This window comes from Cnephaeus nilssonii (genome assembly GCF_951640355.1).
Source record: "Cnephaeus nilssonii genome assembly, chromosome: 22".
NCBI classification, from domain to species: Eukaryota; Metazoa; Chordata; class Mammalia; order Chiroptera; family Vespertilionidae; genus Cnephaeus; species Cnephaeus nilssonii.
In genome coordinates, this window is record NC_137093.1 from 13,259,555 (window position 1) to 13,282,183 (window position 22,629).

The following is a 22,629-nucleotide window of genomic DNA, read 5'->3' on the forward strand; positions in this document are numbered from 1 at the left end:
ACGCAGGCGCGGCCGCATCCGGCTTCCCCACCACGTGACCTCTCTGTTGCCGAAACTGGTTGGGGCGTGGCCGTGGGCGGTCCCATCGCTAGAGGGGGGAGAAAAAGCCTTGCAATAGGCCGGGCGGCGCACGCCAGGCGCGGTTTCCCCCCCCAAGCCGCTGGGCACGATGGTTGGCTCCTGACGCGAGGTCACCCACGCACGACGCGCGGAAGAAGCTCTCGCTGCGGCCGCTGAGTTGACCGACGGTCGCGGCCGTGGACGGAGGGCGGTGGTCCCGTGGAGCTGCAGGGTGGTGGGCGCCTCCGGAGGGCTTCGGGAGGGCAGCCGGGACCCCTGCGGACCAAGACAGGCCGTTCCTCGCCTCGGCCGAGCACCTCCTGCTCTTGCCCCGACCGAGCCGAGCGCCGGGACCATGTCGGCCTACCACAAAAGTTACAACCCCTTCGACGACGACGCGGAGGATGAGGGCGCCCCGCCGACACCGTGGAAGGACGCCCGCGACCTCTCCGTCGGGCCCAGCGCGCCTGGGGACCGGCAGCAGTACCTGCGGCAGGAGGTGATGCGCAGGGCCGAGGCCACGGCCGCCAGCAGCAGCAGGTCCCTGTCGCTCGTGTATGAGTCCGAGAAGATCGGGGTCGCCTCTTCCGAGGTGAGCCTGGAGCAGGGCTGGGGCTGGACCCGCCAGTCTGCATGGTCGTAAGGGGGTCAAGAAATGTTTTGTTCACGACCTTTGGGCAATTCTCGAATTGCCTAGAATAGGTTCTTGTACTTTAGTGACTTGATGATTTGTAATAATTTGTTATTTGTAAAGAGATGTGCATTTTGAGGTCTTGAAAGAGGCAATTTGCCCCCAGGAATCTTCCTTAGCCATTAGGCTGCTTAGTTGGTTCTTTGTTTCTATTCCTAGTTCAAAGGTACACTCCACACTGTCCAGGTAAGTAAAAAAGTCCGAACAGCCGAGCCTGGGTTAGGGAAATGGAGGATCTGTTTCTTTTACATAATTTTCTGGTCACAAGTCTGGCCCAAGGGCTTCAGCCGTTCCTCGCCCAGAGACCCAGAAAGAGTGAGGACTGTGTGCCTGCTGGTCTCTGAAGCATAAACGCAAATGGGCCTTGAGTTTTTTCCCATCAGTGACCACTCCTCCACCTGGCTGGTAGAGGTGGCGAGGTCTTGTCTGCCTGGACACCGGCTGAGTGAGCCAAAGCAGGAGTGTGGGCAGGTGTAGAGCCTGATCTTTACTTCTCAAATCCAAACCAAGATCCACATAGACAGCGTGTGTGGCTGGCACAGTCCATTGTTCCAACTCCCATTTGTCAGTTCTTTCAAAATTTCAGAGTAGAACCTTATGTGAGGATGGTTCTTTTATTATTATTTTTTTTTTTAAGAATAGTTGATTGATTTTTAGAGAGGGAGGGAGAGAGAGAGAGAGAGAAACATTGGTGCCAGAGCAGAGCACACCCTGCACCGGGGATCGAGCCCACAACCCGGGCATGTGCCCTGACCAGGAATCAAACTGGCAACATTTTGGTGCACGTGTGGATGCCCTACCAACGAAGCCACACTGGCCAGGGCAGGATTGTTCTTTCTTAGGCACCACATTCCTCCTCTGCCTATTAATGAAATGGTTTTGTGTGGGCATATTTTCTTTAAGTTTTAAAAAAATTATTGTAAAAATTCTTTCAAGTTTGTAAAAAAAATTAGTAGATTATTGATATGTCAGCTAAGAATAATTCATCGTAGGCATATGTAGCTTTGAACTGTAATGCTAGAAACTAAAGTATTGTATTCCTCCATGGTCTCCTTGTAACTTTTTTCCCTGGCAAAATTCATTCTGACCTGATCACTTACCGTCTTGGGCAGTTTGAGGTATATTGATTAACTTCTCAAATTGTCATCTCCTTCATTTCCCCATTGCCCCTTCCTTGGATGATTCCCCTCCCCTGCTTGGCTCACCTTCCTATCTTCGGCCTTGTTGAGGAAGTTTAGTTTGTGGTTCTTATATGTCATATCTACTGGATTCCTGTTTTTGAGTCTAAATGGGAAGTGTTGACTCAGATTTGGGAAGATTGCTGAGGTCTTAGGGCCCTGGTGGAGGGGTCACTGGATTGAGTGTCCCAGGCCCAAGGAATCCAACTAAAAACTGTTTGAAGAGACATATATGCAAACAGGGAGAACAAATGAAGGAGGAAATCAGAATGATACAGTCTCAGGTATCATAACAGCAGATAAGCTTGAATCTGGTTTTTATGGCTAAGGTTTAGACAAGAGGAGTGAGGAGGAAGACGGATGTTCCCAGGGAAAAGGGAGTAATGCAAAGGCACTGGCCTGGAACTGGAGCTCCTAGGCTCCGGGGCAGGGAAGTGATGCACATGAGCACGAGGTAAGAGCCTGGAGGAGGCAGCGAAGGAGCCTTTTGTGTTCTAGAGGGAAGGGTTGTTCTCATAACTCAAGAGAGCCAAAAACATGGATGATATGAGTTGTTTTGTAAGGATTATGTTGACACACACCCCATGCTGCCCCCAGAGGCCCTTCTCTCTATATAGTGGGGACTGTGAGAGCAGACACAGAGCGGCACCTCAGGCTTGTGAGGCTGAGCCTAGGCTAGTGGTCAGCAAACTGGCTCGCAAGCCACATGAGGCTCTCGAGCCGCGGTTTGCCGCTCTGTTGACTAATGAGTTTGCCGACCACTGGCCTAGGCCAAGCTGGTGTTGCTCTAAGAGGTACAGTATGATCAGTTACAGGCTCTCTCATTAGCATGGTTGCTTGTTGAATTTTTCTAAGTTCTCAATTATCAGAGGCAGGAATGGTCAGTACCCCTGCCCCACCCTACTTCATACTCTCCAAACTGTCTTTGAATGACTCTCATCTCTCATTCCACTCAGAGTGGCAGTGATGGGTGGGATAGGAGAGCTCTTCCTGCCACACAGTGGACAGTGTAGTTCCCAGCAGACCCAAGTCACCTGCTCACCTCCCAGCTTAGAGAATGCCAGATACCCAGCATTGTGAAACAAGCCAAAACATGACAGATTTTTATGGAGGATAGGAGTTTACAAATAATGCTGGGTTGGGAAGGTCATAATTCAGTCCCAGGTTGGCAAAAGTAGGAAAATTACTTAGTCAAGTTACCTTTAGCAAAGGAGAGCCGCTAAAGACGGGTTTGTTTCTCGCAAAGACTAACCACAGGTCAAAGTTGCCAAAGGACAGAGGAGAAGTAGGCAGGACAGAGCAGATCGCACTAGGCTGGCCTGGTAAGCACAGTCCAGAACCATAGGGAGACTTGTAGGCCACCGGCAGTCGGACATCCCTCTCACAATCCAGGACTGCTAGCTCCTAACCACTCGCCTTCCTGGCTGCCTGATTGCCCCTAACCACTCTGCCTGCCAACCTGATAGCCTCCTAACCGCTCCCCTGCCGGCCTGATTGACACCTAACTGATCCCCTGCCAGCCTGATCACCCCCAACTGCCCTCCCCTGCAGGCCTGGTCGCCCCCAACTGCCCTCCCCTGCTGACACGATCGCCCCCAACTGCCCTCCCCTGCCAGCTATCTTGTGACGACATGGGGTCGGCCATCTTGTGATGATGTGGGCGCACCATCTTGTGACATGAGGGCATGAGGGTCAATTTGCATATTACCTTTTTGTTTATATAGGATTCTTTGTATAGGATTAGCGGTTGTTCATGACAATATATAATGTGCTGCTCTTTTTTTAAGGCTATACCAGCAGTCGCCAACCTGTGGTCCACGGACCACTGGTGGTCTGTGAGGTCCAAAAGGTTGGTGATCACTGGTTTACGGAAACCTTTGGAGCAGCAGTCACCAACCAGTGGTCCATGAGGTCCGAAAAGTTGGCGACCACTGGGCTATTCCATATTCCATTGAATGGTAGCTTCTGTTTATATAACCAGTGTCCTAATGGGCATTTGAGTCATTTGCACCTTTGGGTGAGCCTGTTTGTGTCCTGTTTGAACTCTGTTTTTGTCCACCCTTTTACCACCCTGGCTGAGGAGCCTGCCCACGGCACTTCACATCCCCTCTGGCAGTGAGCTAAGTATGCTCCAAAGACATTTTGTGAGGTCCGGATCTGAGTTCAGGGGAATCCAGCAACAAACATTAGATCCAGGTCTGAACAGCTGGAGAAGTAACATCAGTGGGAAGTGAGTGGTATTCAGTAGGATTTGAACATGATGCACTCAATTCAGCAGCCCCAACCAAAATGTCCTAAACACCGTTTTGTGCAGGGGCCGCAGTTGCCTTCTCAGTGTCTTTCCAGCACTCAACAGTCATCGAAGCCACATTGAACATTCAGTTCAAAGAGGTGGGCAAGAGGAGAACACCCTCCTAGCCCAGGAACAGAGGCCATCACAGCCATCTTTTCAGGGTCTCCATAACTTAGCGTTTGCCCCCATTCTCTGGGAAACTGGCCTTGGAGCAGAATTTGACTGGAAAATTTGGACAACACATACTTCTCCCAGCAATGAATGTACATCACACACAGAATATTGCCAACCAAAGAAGCTCACCCAAACCTAGGGGTCCAGAGATTTTATTGGGGGTTAGTCATGTCTACATGGATGCCTGCATGGCTGCCTGGCTAACTGGCTGGCTGGCCTAAGTGTCCAACACCTCCAGAAGTCAAGCGTGTTGGCCCAAGGCCCTCATCATAAATCACATTGTTCACATAAACTGTCTGGCCTGACCTAAGGACTCAGGAAAACAAAGACACTTATCAGGGTAATTCGAGGGCAAGAGGGTAGACAAGGCCTTTCTTTGGGATGTGCATGATGTGGACAATACAGGTCCGCTGCATTAGTACTTGGGCCCTGGGTCTGCCTGCACACATGCGGTGAGGGGCACCAGCATTACCGCCTTTGCCCTTGGTTGTTCTTTTATGCAACCTAAGATTCAGGTTATGATTTTGAATCATTTCATGCTATCGCTATGAGACATGCTATGAGACTCAAATGCTACGGCACTGAGACAGAGCCCAAATTTGCACATAGTCCACACATGCTCATGCATCCCTGCCAGTGCTTATCTTTGTGTGTTCTTTGGAAGAGGAGCTGCATAATCAAGATAAATTTCAAGTTTCTAGATTCAGCTTTTTTGCTCCAAATTGACATCTGCCTACTTATCATTTTTTTCACTTCAATAAATCTTTATTGTTCAGATTATTACAGTTGTTCCTCTTTTTTCCCCCCATAGCTCCCCTCCACCCAGTTCCCACCCCACCCTCTGCCCTTACCCCTCCCCGCACTGTCCTCATGCATAGGTGTACGATTTTTGTCCAGTCTCTTCCCGCACCCCCCACACCCCTTTCCCTCCGAGAATTGTCAGTCCACTCCCTTTCTATGCCCCTGATTCTATTATATTCACCAGTTAATTCTGTTCATCAGATTTTTTATTCACTTGATTTTAGATTCACTTGTTGATAGATATGTATTTGTTGTTCATAATTTTTATCTTTATCTTTTTCTTCTTCCTCTTCTTAAAGAATACCTTTCAGCATTTCATATAATACTGGTTTGGCAGTGATGAACTTCTTTAGCTTTTTCTTATCTGTGAAGCTCTTTATCTGACCTTCAGTTCTGAATGATAGCTTTGCTGGGTAGAGTAATCTTGGTTGTAGGTTCTTGCTATTCATCACTTTGAATATTTCTTGCCACTCCCTTCTGGCCTGCATAGTTTCTGTTGAGAAATCAGCTGACAATCGTATGGGTGCTCCCTTGTAGGTAACTAACTGCTTTTCTCTTGCTGCTTTTAATATTCTCTCTTTGTCTTTTGCTCTTGGCATTTTAATTATGATGTGTCTTGGTGTGGTCCTCTTTGGATTCCTTTTGTTGGGGTTCTCTGTACTTCCTGGACTTGTAAGTCTATTTCTTTCACCAGGGGGAAGTTTTCTGTCATTATTTCTTCAAATAGGTTTTCAGTATCTTGCTCTCTCTCTTCTTCTGGCACCCCAATAATTCAGATGTTGGTACACTTGAAGTCGTCCCAGAGGCTCCTTACACTATCTTCATATTTTTGGATTCTTTTTGCTTTTTGCTTTTCCGGTTGGGTGTTTTTTGCTTCTTTGTATTTCAAATCTTTGACTTGATTCTTGCGATCCTCTAGTCTGCTGTTGGATCTCTGTATATTATTTTTTATTTCAGTCAGTGTATGCTTAATTTCTAGTTGGTCCTTTTTCATATCCTCGAGGGTCTCGCTAAATTTATCAGCCTTTTCTAGAAAATTCTTGAAAAACCTTATAATCGTAGTTTTGAACTCTATATCCAGTAGTTTGCTTTCCTCCATTTCTTGCATTTGTGATCTGTTTCTTTGTCTCCGCATTTTGGCTGCTTCCCTGAGTTGATAGAGTGGCTTTGTGTGCTAGGTGTCCTATAGGGCCCAATGGCTCAGCCTCCCCAGTTACATGAGGTGGACACTCTTGGTGCACCCCTTTGTGGGCTGTGTGCACAGTCTTGTTGTAGTTAAGCCTTGATTGTTGTTGGTATCACTGGGAGGAATTGACCTCCAGGCTAATTGGCAGTGAGGATCAGCTGTGTCTACGATTGGAGAACTTCTGTGCTGGAGACACCCTTATGAGGCAAGACTTGCTTCAGTGGGGCTTTGGTGCTCACTGCATCTGCCCCCTGAGTGTGTCCCTTATGGATCTGAGGAGTTGTAATCTGGATGGTCCTACTCTGATCCCTGGGTACACTGGCTCTTGGATCTCCAAGGAAGTGCTAATTTAGCCTCTGCCTGAGGCCACCCAGCAGGAGCTACAGAGAGATCTGCAGATTTCTCTTCTTTGTTTGGGTTTTGGAGGTGCCCAGATGAGGCCCAGCTGTGAAGCAATGCAAGCTGCTGCGGGGCCTTGGGCCTTTTTTTGGATGTTCTGGGTCTCACTGACTCTGCTGCAGTTTGTTAGGTACCGTATTTTCTGGCGTATAAGACGACTGGGCGTATAAGATTTTCCTGGGTTAAAAAGTCGTCTTATACGCCGGACAATACGGTAGTCCAATATATCTAATCCATTTTATCTAATCCCATCAATATAGTCCAACATACCGTATTTTCTGGCGTATAAGACAACTTTTTAACCCAGGAAAATCTTATACGCCCAGTCGTCTTATACGCCAGAAAATACAGTAAGTTTAGTTTTCAAAGGACCAGGCCATTCATATGCAAAAGCCTCTGTGAACAGCTTAGATGGGGCAGAGTCTCAGGGCGGAGCAAACTGCAATGGCTTCCGTCAGCCCTACCCTAAGAGGCACCCGGGTCTCAGTGTCCCTCGGTAATTGCTGCAAGCACCTCTGAGAGAAAGCCGCCCTCGAGTTCTGCCCGCTGCCAGACAGTCCAGTTTCTCCCCATATGAGTCTGGGTCCCCAGGGTCTCGCCTGGAACTGGAGTTCAGAGCAGTTGGGAGCTTGTGTCTCCCTTCGGCTTGAAAAAGACAGCCGCGTACTCAGTTGCCAGCCCTCTCCGCGCGCGCTTTCGTACCTCTGCCTTTACTTCCGCAGCTCCTCTGAGTCTCAGTGTGCTTTTCTCTTCCCTTCTAGTTGTAGAATTTCCACTCAGCCAGCCTTCCTGTGATTCTGGATGATGTCCATTTTGTCTTTTAGTTGTAGTTTTAAAGTTGTTGTGCGAGGCAGCAGTTCAGGTATTTACCTATGCCGCCATCTTGGTTTCTCTCCCCTACTTATCATTTGATACCTGAGTTTAATTACAAGCTCAATATGAGAAACAATATTTTGACACCTTTCCCTTTGGAACTCGGAGCATGACTCAGTTAGGGAAGATGAGGAGATCCATCTGACATTGTGCGATGCCTTGGCTGTGAATTGGGGTTGGAGTCTGGTGGCCACTGCTGCCCTGTGAAGGCCATAGCTCTGCCCCATCAATTGAACCCTTCTGAGTCCTGTCTGGCATCCCTGCCTGCTCCCTATCATGCTTACCACCTACAGTTCCTCTTCCTCTCTCAGTTCCCCCAGTGGCCCTGCTGCTGCAGGCCACTGCACCAGCTACTCCCTCTTGCCCCACCTGACCCTCTGACTCCGTAACTTCTCAGCTTTCAGTTTCTCACCCCATTGGGGAGCCTCACTGACCCCACCCTCTTAAGCCATGTGAGGAGTTCCTGTCAGGAGCTTACCCTGGCAGAGCCTTGATCACGTGTATATCATGCCTTTTCTGTTTCCCGCATAAGACTAAGCTCATTGAAGCAAAGATCTAGCTGCCTTCCTTGGACTCTCAGCACAGCATTTTTATCAACAAAAGAAAAATCAGATTTAACTTCCCTCATATTGTCCTCTGCTAGACTGTCAGCTCCATTAGGGCAGGGATTTGGGTGTTCACCCCTGAGTCCCATGCACCTGGATCAGTGCCTGGCAGAGAGTGCTCGATAATAAGTGTTGGTGGGTACCTTGTAGTGCCTGTCATCCATGATTCCATAGAGTCTTCACATCCGCACATGACCCTTAGACATACTTCATCAGGCAGGTTTCATCTCACATTGGGCAGTGTACACCCTCACAGGGTCTTCAGCTGTCTTTCTACTTCCCCTTGTTCTATCAGGGATCTCTGTGTTTGACAAAAAGCCACAAGCCAAAGAGGAATTGAGATTCTCCTCTCTGTGCTGTCCCTTAGCATTGTATCTCCAATCAGATTTTTTCTTTGACCATCTTCTTTTCCAGTTTAACTTTAGAAAACTCCTTTTGGGGCTCAAGGAAGAGGGGGAATCACCTGTAATGCTAACACCTGAGCTAAGAGCTTTGTGTGTGTGCCCTTTACACTGAGGGCACTTTGTAGAATTCACAATCACACTCATCTCTTAGGTGACTTCCCATTCTCACAGGAACCAATAGAGAAGCCCTGACATGACCCTCTTCTGAAGGATGGGAGCATTTGGGGCCTGCCTTCGTAATGGCTGGGGTGCAGGGCCTGTCTGGCCTATCATTTCTATCCTGGCACTCTTGGTATTTGTTCTGCCAAGCCCTCATCCTCATTGATTAGAACTAGGTCACAGATACACGGAGACCAGTCTTTTCCTCTGCCTTGAAGGAGGATTTTAGTACAAGTTCCTCGTCTGCTGCCTTCCTGACCAACATCACCTACAGTAAACTCCAGCTTCCAGCTCATAGAACCTTCCAGAGACCAAAGCGGCATTCACTTCCTGCCCTTCCAGCCTCACAGCAGGACCAGCCACCCCTACATATTTCTCTGCGCTTCTATCATAACATCTAAATAAGATGTTTGGTTTTCTTACTGAGTCAGCACAGTGATGTGGACTCTGAGAAGTTTGAAAGACTGTGTCACTTGTAAACAAACCAAAAAAAATCTCACTATGAATTGAAGAAGGTTTTCTTTGTCAAGTGCTTATTACTGCTGTGACTCTCCAAATTGTGGAGGACAGGCCAAGGTGGGAGGGTAAGTAGTTTATAAGATGAGCTGAACTGTGATGGGGGAGTTCACTGTCAGGGGAGCCAGAGCCCTGGCCACTGTTCCCACCCCCGGCTGCCCTAAGTGCCTCTTCAGCTTCATTTCAAAAACATATTGCCATCACCTTTGGTTTTTCCCAGGAACTCGTCCGTCAGCGAGGAGTCTTAGAACGCACAGAGAAGATGGTGGACAAAATGGATCAAGATTTGAAGATCAGTCAGAAGCACATTAACAGCATTAAGAGTGTGTTTGGGGGATTCGTCAATTACTTCAAATCTAAACCAGCAGAGATTACACCTGAACAGAATGGCACCCTCACCCCCCAGCCCAACAGCAGGTGAGTGGGTCTTTAGCCGTCCTGATGTGAAGTAGCAGAAAGTGGGTTTTAGTGCAAAGAGCCAAGACTCTCAGGTCACTTCTAGTGCCTTAAAGAGATCCAAGAACCTTGTAAGTTTCTCATGGGGAGGAATTCCTCTTCAAACAATTTAAAACAAGCAGGACAAGCCACCCCTACATATTTCTCCAGCACTCCCAATTACCTTCTCTTGATTGATACCTAGTCTGCAAATTCAGCATCAGTAAATGGATCTCCAGTAAAATTACTGCTCCAGTAGCTGTGACCCCAATAGTTTGAAAGAGAAAATATTCACTTCAGAAAGCTTAATCAGTACAAATGTGACTCGACCAAATTTTTGCTTTAAAAAGTCTTTATAGTGAACTTTTCCATATTTAATCCAAGTTGCCAACTGATTTTCATTTTAAAATTAGAGATTCTCAAAATTTTGGGCTAAAGTATAATGAAATCATGCACGTGATTTTGACAGGCATTTAAATCACATATTTAAAAAAATAAAAGAATCACCCTACCTGGTTTGGCTCAGTGGATAGAGCGTCAGCTTGCAGACTGAAAGGTCCCAGGTTCGAGTCCAGTCAAAGGCACATACCCAGGTTGCAGGCTCAACCCCCAGGAGGGGACGTGCAGGAAGCAGCTGATCAATGATTCTTTCTCATCATTGATATTTCTCCCTCCCTCTCCCTTCCTCTCTGAAACCAATAAAAATACCTTTAACCTTTTGCACTTGGATGTCGAGTGTGACTCGACACTGTTAGCGTTAAATCCCGAGTAGAATAAAGGAATAGAGAAAAAAGCAAGCGAGTGCAAAGGGTTAAAAAAAAAGAATTGAGTTTCTGTTAAAATAGATTAGTACTATTCATATCTCAAGTCAGTGTCTGTTTTTATTATAAAAACTATATAAAGGCCTAAGCAACCAGCCCACTGGCCAGTAGCTATGACGTGCACTGACCACCAGGGGGGCAGATGCTCAACACAGGTGGCTTGGCAGCTGCGGTTCTGGGGTGACACACCCAGAACCAGAGAGGAGGGAGCCTGATTCCAGGGTGCGTTATAATCCAGGACCCCTTGGGGGATGTTGGAGAGCCAGTTTCGGCCCGATCCCTGCAGGCCAGGCCAAGGGACCCCACCTGTGCATGAATCCATGCACCAGGCCTCTAGTGTAGCCATATTACAGAAAATCTGCATCTTATTTGCCATAACACAAAAACTTGAAGTTTTTCTTCTCATGGCAGTGATTTCAAGAGTTGTATTGTATCAGAGTACTCTTTTGGTTTGTAGCCTGCTTCCATTAACCCATAAAAATGTTTGGTGTAATATTATTACACAGGTTTCATAACTCTCTCTCTGTGTGGTGGCCAGGTGGGCTCAGAAGCCACACACACATCTCCCACATACACCCAGCCCAGCAACACATGGGGCTCACTGTCATGTTCGGAGAAACCAGCTGTGTGTTGTAGACCTTCAGTCACTGCTGCTGAGTAATGAAAACCTCAGATTTCAGGAGGTCCTGCTCTATTCTGCACATCAGAGCACTGGGGCCTGCAAAACCATTAGCCTGACAGAGTCTGGCCAGGTTTCTGGGGTACATGGGAGAGTAAGAGGACTTTTGTTTGCATGATTCATGTAGAAGGAAGGCCAAAATGGAGGATAACTGGATTTCAGCTTGGCTGATGAAGTGGCCAGGCTACTGGTCAGCAGAGGTGGAGAAGCACAGACTGTGTGAGACGCCTAGCTTTGGAGACACGTGCCACACCTGTCGGGGTTCAGTGGGGTGTTGGGTGCAAGCTGAGTATCTCTGAGTTGCCAAGAGAAGTCCCTGCTTACAGCTGGAGTTAGGCTTTGCAGGCTAGGAAGTAAAATCAAAGATATTTTGTAGAGACTTACATAACGAGAAAATAAATATTTAGTGGTAAGAGTCAATTAATTGAGGGAAATAATAATTGAGTACAATTTTGTGTAATACAGGTCTATTAATGAAAAACTGAAATAATTAAGGTTCAATATTAGTGTTCCCTTTCATTTAAGTGATTGCCAATGGACAACTGTAAAGGCCATTCTCTGCTTGTGGCCGTACAAAAACAGGTGGCAGGCCGGATATGGCCTGAGGGTCAAAGTTTGCCGAGTCCCAGTCTAAAGTACCCAGTTGGTTTTTTCATATGTTCCTCTTCCACCTGGGACTAGAATCCTTGTTTTGCTGAGGGAGGGCCACCTAACCAGATGCTTCGCTTCTAAAGCAGGTGTCTTGGAAGCTTGCTACTTGGCCAGCGGGGCTCCCAAGCCGTGCTGATGGAATTCCTGCTTTGGTCAGAGGAAACATTTAATTTTCTCACACAGGCATTACTTGGAAAGACTGACTGGCCTATCATAACTGTTTTTCTTTTCTAAAAGTTTCCCTTTTATCTTAACTTTTATCAAAAGATTGAAAGAAGCTATAAATACAAGTAAAGAACAGGAGGCACAGTACCAGGCCAGCCACCCAAACCTCAGGAAGCTGAATGACTCAGGTTAGTGGGGACCTGCGCTTCCTCCCACATTTGTATTCTGTGGGGAGGCCTCTGGATTTGGTGTTGGAACCTGATGGATGGGGGCGGGGGCAGCAGGGACTTTCAGCTGCTGTCATCCCACATGCTGGATGACAGGTATTAGGGACCCAGCGTCACTCTCAGGGAGCTGGAGGTGTGCATTACTTTGGAGGGTGGAATGATGAAGTGGGAACCTGTGTCCCATTGAAAATGAGCCTGAGTTCTGGCAGTGAAAAGCCAACTAAAAGCTGCCCTGCGGGTGCTGGACCTGCCGGCACCACAGACAGGGCTGCCGTGCTGCACCTGTGACGCCAGGGCACAGAGGAAATGGCTATTTCTACGCTCAGTGCTCAGAATAGTGGGCACTAAGAATGGTTTGTAGCCTGACATTCCTGGCACGCCCGGCTGGCTGGCATTTGGGGTCCATGTGCGCAGTCATCGGACCTGTGCTCAGGCTTACACTTGGGAACCGCGGGCAGAACCCTCAGCACTGCTTTTCCTTTTCCTCTGGACGACAAGGCTATTTGGTGGGGTGGGTGCAGATGCACGTGGCTAACGCAGTGGGGCTGACCGGCACGGGGGGGTGCTCCTTCCTGGAGGGTTCATAGGGCTGGGCGGGTGTGTGCTCCCTGTGGCCTTGGGTGGGCGGTCGGGAGCCACCTGGCACATGAGCACCCACCTAGAGACCCTGAGATGAGCAGAGCACTTTAGGGAGCAGGAGGGGCTTGGTCAGTTAGGGGCGGGGTGGGGGTGCCAGAGGTTCGCTCCCAGCATTTGCTTGTCCATGAGTTGGGAGTCGGGCCCCACGTGCATCCCCTCAGTGGGCCGATGGTAATTGCAAATGATTGTCCTAGCCAGGGCACTGGGGAGAGGGGGCCTGTAACCCTACTGGGGTGGCAGGTATAACCCACTGTAAACAAAAAAAGAAAAAATTAAAAAGAAAAGCCAACTGTAAGAAAACCCCTATGATTAGTAGAATAGTGGCTCCCTAAAGATGTCCAATCCTAATCCCAGACCCTGTATGAATACTGTGTTATGTGGCAAAAGGGGAAATACGGTTGCAGAGGGAATTATAGTTGCTAATCAGCTGGCTGGAAGTGGGGAGATTATCCTGGATTATCTAGTTGGGCCCAGTGTAATCACAAAGGTCCTTTCTAAGTGGAAAAGGGGGCAGAAGAGGGAGTGTCATAATGGGAGACGAGATGCTGCGCTGCTGGCTTTGAAGACGGAGGAATGGGCCATTACTAAGGAATGCAGGTGACCTCTAGAAGCTGGAAAAGGCTAGGAATTGGATTCTGCCCAAGATCCTCCAGCAGGAACACAACCCTGTTGACACCTTGATCTTAGCCCAGTGAGACCCGTGTTGGACTTCCGACCTGCAGAACTGAAGGATAAGTTTGTTTGTTACAGCAGCAGTTGGAGACTATTATAGCCCCCAAGCTTGAGTGAGGAGAGAAGCAGCAGCATGGAAAAGGTGTGCAAGATAGAATGTTTTGTGTGAAATCATCCTGTTGATATCAAATGACAGGCCCAGAAACAACCCTTACCCAAAAAGGAATTTGGGCCTTGGGGCTTCTGTAGACCCCTAGAAAGCCAGGCTCAATGGAAGGCTCCAGAAACCAGATGCTTTCTGTGCTACCTTCAAGGAAAGTAGGACACACCCTGGAAGCACCAGAATCCACTTCTGTCATGGTTGGCACAGCTAAGGAGAGGCCTGATGGAGGAAGAGCCAGGGGTCAGGAAAGTGAGATCCGTGCAGTTCAGTCTGGAAAGGCAAAAATCGTGGGACAAAATGAAAGAAAACTAAACTAAATCTGGAAAAAATCTAGCTCTTCATGGTGGAACAGGAGCCCTACAACCAAAATACATGATTTTAAGGAATTAAAGGAAATTTTTATTTGGTATGTTTTAAGAGACTAAAAAGAAAATGACATTGTATGTGTAGAATGGCTTCAGTATTGTTCAGTATTTCTAGGGGCAAATGTATGGTACATTATTTATCATTTCTTTTTTCCTTATTTTGTTTGAATTGAAAAGAAGTAGAAATAAATTTCAAAAAGAAAAAAAATGCCCATTATCCCTTTCTATAACCTAACAATTTTCATTTTTAAACCTTGTCCTTTACACTGTGTCCATGAGCATGTGCGGTTGTGCATTGTGGCAGTTCCACTGCCATCTTATTACTTGAATGTATCTGTGTCTTCTGAGCTTGTGTGCCTATGTCTGACCAGGTCACCCGTAGCTTGAGGGTCTTTGATCTCTCCCTCCCCCAGGGCTCCTGCCCCTGCATGTTATCCATTGGTTTCTGGTTCATTGACCTTATTCCATCCACCCATTTTGGAGATAAAGATTAATCTAGTGAAGCAACATTTCTAGAGACATCAGTTAAAAGTTCTCCTGGTGTTTCTTTCTAAACTCAGACTCCATCCCTGAAGGGGCCATTTCTGCTGTGAGTACCGAAGCTTACCCGAAGAACCCACACCTTCGAGCCTATCACCAGAAGATTGACAACAATCTAGGTAAGACTGAAAGTTGCACCAGCCTCCACAGATCCCTTACTCGAGGTCCTTATCTTTCAGGCAGCTCAGCCAAACCAGCCAGTGCACAAGTAGGCACCCAAGTTCTCAGGACTAAAACCTCATCCTGCCTCTCCTTGATCACATGTCAGATCCACTACAAATTGTCTCCATCTCACCCCTCATTCTCTAGAATCTGTTCACTTTTCATTCTCAACTCTTGTCTGGATTATGACATCAGCAGGGACCAGGAGTGCCTGAGAGGCCACACAGTGCAGCCTGAACCCTGCTCACTTCATTCTTGCCACCTGGCATGCGGAGCCCCATGTTCTCCCCTGCAAATCAGGCTCAGGAACAGAACCTGCCTCTGAAGACTGTGTAGGGGGTACATGAGCAACACCATCAAGCACTTAGGAAACTGCCTGTCCTGGTAAGAGCAAGCACTCATGTGGCCCTCATAGCACATTGGCCACGCAGCTGGGTTCCTTACTGTCCAGGTCTCTTACACTGGCCTCTGGTCCCTGCCTGCCTGTCCACACTCCTGCCCTCATCACTTTGAGTTCTTTACTTGCCCACAGCTGCCATCTGCGTGGAGTGTCCTTCTTCCCACTCTGCAGGCTGGCTCCTCCTCGTGCTCTCAGCCTTGCTTTAATGTGGCCGCCTCTTGTCTATCAGAGCACCCTATTGTTTCCACTACAGTGGCTTATCTGATGTCATCCTGATCAGACTATAAATTCCCGAGAACACAGGAATATTTCAGTTTGTCACCACTTTGCACCCAGGACCTAGGAGGCAAGCACTCAATGATTATTTTTTGAATGAAGGAGCAAAGTCAGTCATTTGAAGTTCAAATGGAGGAGTGTTGTGGGTGCAAACAATAGGGGTTGACTCTGTGAGCGACTTTCATGTGATTATTCAAGGTGGTGTTTCAGACCTTGTTGCCTCCTCTGACCTTTGCTGCCTGAACGGGAACCTCCCCCTGGCTGTCCCAGCTGCTGATAAGCTTCTAAGGCCTTGGGAGACCTCATACGTTTCTCTAAAATCAATTTTTTTTAAAAAATTACAAAATAAACTCAGGAAGCATAGGGCTGAAGACTATCCTTTTTTCATTGATCCTGCTTAGATTTGTGGTGCCAGTGCCAATATTTGTGGATTCTGGCCTTTTTTCACTTAGTATTTTATCTGTAATTTAGCAGTTAAAAGGCTTACAAAGCACCTCCTCTTTTCTCTTTCCTCTGGCTCTTTCCTGCCCTGTTGTTCTTAATAAAAGGGCAGAAAGCAGCTCTGGGCATGCCCATTCCTACTCCCCATGTGCAGGTGCACGTGTGTGAGTGCGCGCACACACACACACACACAAAATCATTAAACCTAGGAAAGAGGCTTCATGGTTCACCCCAGAGAATCAAGTCAAGACTCAGTTCTAACCAAAACCGGTTTGGCTCAGTAGAGAGAGCGTTGGTCTGCGAACTGAAAGGTCCCAGGTTCGATTCCAGTGAAGGGCATGTACATTGGTTGCGGGCACATCCCCGGTAGGGGGTGTGCAAGAGGCAGCTGGTTGATGTTTCTCTCTCATTGATGTTTCTAGCTCTCTGTCCCTCTCCTTTCCTCTCTGTAAAAAATCAATAAAATATATTTTTTTTAAAAAGGACTCAATTCTAGTGCCTGCTTCAGCAGCACATATACTAAAATTGAACGATACAGAGAAGATTAGCATGCCCCTGCGCAAGGATGACATGCAAATTCGTGAAGCGTTCCATATTTTTAAAAGAAAAAAAGACTCATTTTTAAAGTTGACACAGTGTTATCAGGGAACCCCAGAATCCCTCTGTATGCCTCTTCCCCCCAACTTACCCTCAGTTCTCTTTAAGTCATCTGTACCAAGTAAGCCTTTCATGTACTCTAAGACTGGCCACAATCTTATAGACATTATCCCTCTTGAAAACAAATGTGAGATTGATTTTACAACTTTTTAGAACAGAAGGAAAAGATTTTTACCAATAATGGACCAACCTAATGAGGGAAATAGAATGAGCTCGGAAAGGGGTCTCATTGTGGCCAGGTGCTCCCGGGGGGCTTTCTCTCACAAGGGGCTCACCTCAGATGTGGTCAGGGTCCTGGGCAGGCCAGAGCTCACCTAAGGAGCAGGGTCAGAATTTACACTCAGGCCCAGTGGAATTAGCCTGGATTTCCTCTCATGCTACACTTCCCCTGGGTGGAAGTGGGACTCTTGTTGTGTTTCAACTTGAATTTCAACAATAATGATGTAACCTGCACAAGAGTTGAACCTTTGCCAAAAGCAGTGTACTCCACAGTTACCTGGGGCTCAGCCAGCTGGCATCTCTGAAGGAACCCAGCAAGCACCTCAGCACTTCATTCCTTTTGAGCCTGGTGGATACAGGGACTCCTGTTGCACATGGATCCCAGGTCTAACCCTCAGACATGTTTCCAAACTGGGATCCTCATATTTTTCACTCTGGATCTGGGCTGGAACTAGCTTTAGGGCGCTAGACATGGAAGGAAAGAAAGCAGGCACTACCCACTGACATGGAGTTCTTGCCCCTGAAGAGCAAGCCAGTGGGTCTGGTTATTAAGAACCAGTGTACCGCCGAAACCGGTTTGGCTCAGTGGATAGAGCGTCGGCCTGCGGACTAGAGGGTCCCAGGTTCGATTCGGTTGGGGGCATGTACCTTGGTTGCGGGCGCATTCCCAGTGGGGGGTGTGCAAGAGGTAGCTGATCGATGTTTCTAGCTCTCTATCCCTCTCTCTTCCTCTCTGTAAAAAATCAATAAAATATATTAAAATAAATAAAAATAAAAGAACCAGTGTACCTCTCCCGGATATTCACCATGGGGTCTAGGAAGGGAACTTGTTTCCAGGCCCCTCTGTGCTCTTTTCTGTGGGTGCTAATTGATCTTGCAATTGGCAGCGATTTTCTAGAAGGCTCAGAGGTTGCTGGAAAAATACGTAGGTCGGTTCGATTCCCAGTCAGGGCACATGCTCGGGTCGTGGGCTCGATCCCCAGTGTGGGACATCCAAAAGGCAGCTGATTGATGTTTCTCTCTCATCATTGATGTTTCTTTCTCTCCCTCCCTCCCTCACCCTTCCTCTCAAAAAAATAAAGTAAATGTCACTGAACACCTGGGAGGGAACAAGAAAGCAGTTCCCGATGTCATCACTGTTTGCTTAGGCCTGCATGTCCTTTCCTTTCCCACAGATGAGCTGTCCACAGGACTGGGCCGGCTGAAGAACATAGCCTTGGGGATGCAGACGGAAATTGAGGAGCAAGATGACATTATTGGCCGCCTCACAACCAAAGTGGACAAATTAGATGTCAATATAAAAAGCACAGAAAAAAAAGTTCGACAACTTTAAAGACAATGAAGGATTTCCTCTCCATGATGATGAAAACATTTGAAAGATCTTCTTTTAAGTTCTCAAGAAATTTCATATATTATTTTAGTATGTAATTTAACATGTGTTTGCAAATGTTATAATCGAGTGGGTCTTAAGAGATTTTGTTACGAGGAAGTGTGTGTCCCACTTTTTCCAAGAGCCAACACTTCGCTCACTTCTTTGAACTGAATGTTTAGAATTTTAGTCTGAGCACAGTCTCCTTGCCTTGAATATTGTGGGCCTTTGATTAATATCATGCTGGAATGAGAAGGAAAAACTGCATTTCTTACTTTAATGAGCATATGGAAAGATGTGGGCGGAATTTTAATCCCTGTGTGTGGCATATCATTCCTAGGCCTTACCATGAGTCAGAGTGCTAAGGGACCCTGTGAGCCAGTTGTTTATGTGGGAGGATCCTTCCTTCCCAGTACCTTTATTTAGCAGCCCTGCTCTCTGTGACGCCTGGAAATACACGAGGAATTGGATAGTCCTTCTTCCCCATTGCCCTCATCTCTGACACACTTCCTGATTAGGGGCAGATTCTCCACTGGCTCAAGGCTGTGCCTGGCTGACCAACTGGGGGCACTATGTAGTTGGTGGGAATGGAGCATCACACAGACATGGCCAATTAGTGGTCTTCCTTCACTGAGCCCTCCACTCCCTGGGGCTTTCCCTAACCAGCCCAAGTATGGTGGTGATCACTCAGTGCCTGTGTCTCTTGACCCATCCAGGGTTCCCACTCACTCTCCTTGCATGTCTTACAAGGTGACTTGACTCAGCGCTTGGTTCTCTGCTGCCAGTTTCAGGACTGGAACTCCACAAATGATGCTGACTTTGTATAGAAGGATTTGGCTAAAAGAGAAAACCCTACATTATCATTTTGAACTGGTCCAGCTTGTTCTTCATTTTACAAAAAGAATCACTTAAAAGCACTAATTACAATTGATTTCTATAATTAAATGGATTCTTTTTGTGTTGGTACTCCAGCAAAGTAATTGAAGCCACAAGGCACTTTGTGTTTTTAAAAAACAAATTAATTAAAATATTTTGAAGATGTTAAAGTGCTCAAAGGGACTGATTTTAATAAGGCAGTTTAGGTCAATTTTTAAATAACAGTGCCTTTCAACTTGAAACGTGGCACTGGCTAAGTGGCCTTCACCACTTGCATTTTGTAGCCTATAAACAAAGTCCCTTAAAGCAAAGGAAACTTCTTCAAAGTGCTGCAGCACTGCATCAGTATTTATATAACAATTCATTTGTTAAAGGTCCATCCCATAATGCATGACCTTCCTAAGATTACTGACAGCCTCCATCAGTAGATCTTTACTGTCAAGTTGCAGCCACCTCAGGGAGTATGATCCATGTCATGAATATCCCAGGACGTGAGGATGTGATTAAAAGTAATTAAGTTAGACATTTATCAGATGAGCTCATTATGATTATTCTCTTCATAACTGGTAAAAGGAAAAATTTTAAACATGTACTCAGCCCAAACTAAACAAGTTCACAGGGCTTTCAGCAAAAAGGCTGCTAAAAAAACGAGGCCAGTCTACAGAGCAGCTAGGAGTTACATTTCCACTGTCATTCTAATTGTTTCTGTATTTTTCCTCGCTGAACACCTTCCTCCAAGTAATAATTGTTTCTTCTTGTTATGAGGCATAGACTCATGGAGATCAGTCATTATACCTCAGACCTAAGCTTTTTATTTTCAAATAAAGGCCACCTTACTGCCAAACATTCTCTTCTGCAACCTTCCATATGCCTAATGGGATTAGTGATTTAACTGACTTGAAGCAAAGTAGCACCTTATTTTATGTACCTTCCCTGTCTTTCTTTGATTGATGAAGCTAATCACCTCACCCCATATTTTTAACCCACGTATATGGAAGGAGAGTTGTTCTCACTTTCATAGAAGTTTGTCTTCCTCTGACATTTGTTTTTGTTCAGATCCCCTAATTCTAAGGCATTTGCCAAGGGACTGTCTCTAAGCTCTGCTGGCCAGCAGCTTCTGTCTGCTGGGTCTTTACCCCTTTTCCCAAGCCCCCAAAGGACCTGTTGCTGATTCTACCTTATAAAGCAAAGTTGTGTTTCAGAGAACAAAGGGAGACCTAAGGAGTCTCTAGAATCTTTGCACATGATGGTGATGATCAAAAAGAAAACATCTACCTCTAAAGCAGCGGTCACCATCCTTTCAGACCTCATGGACCACCAGTTGGCGACCACTGTTCTAGAGACACTCAGAGGTGCCCAGGCTGGGGTTGGGTGTTGGGGGCTTTGGTACAACAAGACGAGTGAACTCATCCTCCTTGCTAGATGGGGCCCATAAGACATTTTTATTTCCACTTTTGAGCTGAAAACAAACTGTGCCTTCAAAAAAGTGGCTTTTCTAACTTTAGGTTGGTTATATGTTAAATGTGCTACTAACTTTAAAAAAAGTGCATTCTCCAGAGGAAACTATTTCTAATATGTAGTGATTTGTAACTTAGCAGTGGGGTTGTCTTTTTTGCATTCTGTAGGAAAAGAGGCCTGAATTTAACTTAGGTGGCAAGAAATACAGAAGTGTGTTTTAATTTCTCTTAACTTCTTTTTATGAGTATGTAATTTTAAGTGCACACTACACCGATTTAGTAAAAAGCTTATAGTTTGCCTACATAGACCTTGACTGCAGAATTTTTAAAGTTAGCAATGTTGTTGAGCATCTTCAGCTCTGATGGATGAAATGTCTTATGTACAGAATCATGATCTAGTCATTAAAAGTGCTCATGGGAAGGTGGGCTTTTTCTGCAGAGTCTGTATCAGAACGGCTCTTATGCTCCATGCCTTCAACTTAACAATGACCATATTCCATAAAATAAAATGTGAAGTTTTTAAATCAACTTTGCTCTCCTACACAGTGATTTTCAAATAGTTGATAAAGGGGAATTGTCCTTGTTGAGTCATCTTGCATATGGCCTTCCCTGCCACATTCAGCCTATAAAAAAAACTTCCTTCTTGAAACCTTCATCTCATCTGGCAGAGTGCTCTTCTGATCTGTCTCCTACCTCCTTGCCCCTCTGCAGAACTGTCTAGATCAGGGCTCAGCAAACTATAAAGGGCCCCAGAATGTAAATGTTTAGGCTCACAGACCAAACTATCTGTCACAATTACTCCACAATCATAGCACAAAAGCAGCCAAAGACGATACAGTAGCCCTAACCAGTTTGGCTCAGTGGATAGAGCGTCGGCCTGCGGACTGAAGGGTCCCAGGTTCGATTCCGGTCAAGGGCATGTACCTTGGTTGCAGGCACATCCCCAGTAGGGGGTGTGCAAGAGGCAGCTGATCAATGTTTCTCTCTCGATGTTTCTAACTCTCTATCCCTCTCCCTTCCTCTCTGTAAAAAAATCAATAAAATATATTTAAAAGAAGGAAAAAAAACTAGAAAGTATAGCCCTGACCAGTTTTGCTCAGTGGATAGAGCGTCGGCCTGTGGACTGAAGGGTCCCGGGTTCAATTCCGGTCAGGGCCACATGCCCGGGTTGCAGGCTTGATCCCCAGTGGGGAGTGTGCAGGAGGCAGCCAATCAATGATTCTCTCTCATCATTAATGTTTCTATCTCCCTTCCTCTCTGAAATTAATGAAAATATATTTTTAAAAAAATAGAACTAGCATATGATCTAGCAATTCCACTTCTGAGTATTTACCCAAAGGAAACAAAATCACTATCTTTGTGTGTGTGTGTGTGTGTGTGTGTGTGTGTGTGTGTGTTTAATTTTTAATACATGTTTATTGATTTCAGAGAGGAAAGGAGAGGGAGAGAGATAGAAATACCAATGATGAGAGAGACTCATTGATTGGCTGCCTCCTGCATGCCTCTCACTGGAGATTGAGTCCCGAAACCCGGGCATGTACCCTTGACCAGAATCAAACCTGGGACCCTTCAGTCCTCAGGTTAATGCTCTATCCACTGAGCCAAGCCAGCTAGAGCCAGAATCACTATCTTGAAAAGATGTCTGCACCCCCATGTGTATTGCAGTATTATTTGCAACAGCCAAGCTATGGAAACAACCTAGGTGTCCATCAATAGATGCATGGATAGAGAAAATGTAATGTATATACAATAGAATATTTCCCAGCCATAAAAAAAAGGAGACCTAGCTAGTTTGGCTCAGTGGATAGAGCGTCGGCCTGCGGACTGAAGGGTCCCAGTTTCGATTCGGGTCAGGGGCACGTACTTCAGTTGCAGGCTCCTCCCTGGCTTGGGCCCTGGTCGGGGCTAGTGCAGGAGGCAACAATCAACGTGTCTCTCTCACATTGATGTTTCTCTCTCTGTGTCTTTCCCTCTCTCTTCCACTCTCTCTAAAAATCAATGGAAAAATATCCTCAGGTGAGGATTAACAAAAAAAGAAAAGAAACATCAATGATGAGAGAGAATCATTGATAGGCT

General features: G+C 46.5%; 1 protein-coding gene across 1 annotated transcript; it reads left to right on the forward strand.

Moving 5' to 3' along the window:
* The first annotated feature begins 267 nt into the window (after positions 1 to 267).
* Positions 268 to 21,340, forward strand: SNAP29 (synaptosome associated protein 29). The gene is made up of 5 exons (XM_079762884.1): positions 268 to 652; positions 9,560 to 9,756; positions 12,193 to 12,278; positions 14,717 to 14,815; positions 18,027 to 21,340. Exons 1-5 carry the CDS (start codon positions 416 to 418, stop codon positions 18,182 to 18,184), a joined length of 777 nt encoding a protein of 258 aa, XP_079619010.1. The 5' UTR covers positions 268 to 415; the 3' UTR covers positions 18,185 to 21,340.
* The last annotated feature ends 1,289 nt before the right edge of the window (positions 21,341 to 22,629 follow it).

Coding starts and splice junctions, on each gene's coding strand:
- SNAP29 (XM_079762884.1), top strand. CDS start 416: ATGTCGGCCTACCACAAAAGTTACAACCCCTTCGACGACGACGCGGAG. Junction 12,279..14,716: donor CAGGAAGCTGAATGACTCAG/GTTAGTGGGGAC, acceptor TTCTAAACTCAG/ACTCCATCCCTGAAGGGGCC. Junction 14,816..18,026: donor GAAGATTGACAACAATCTAG/GTAAGACTGAAA, acceptor CCTTTCCCACAG/ATGAGCTGTCCACAGGACTG.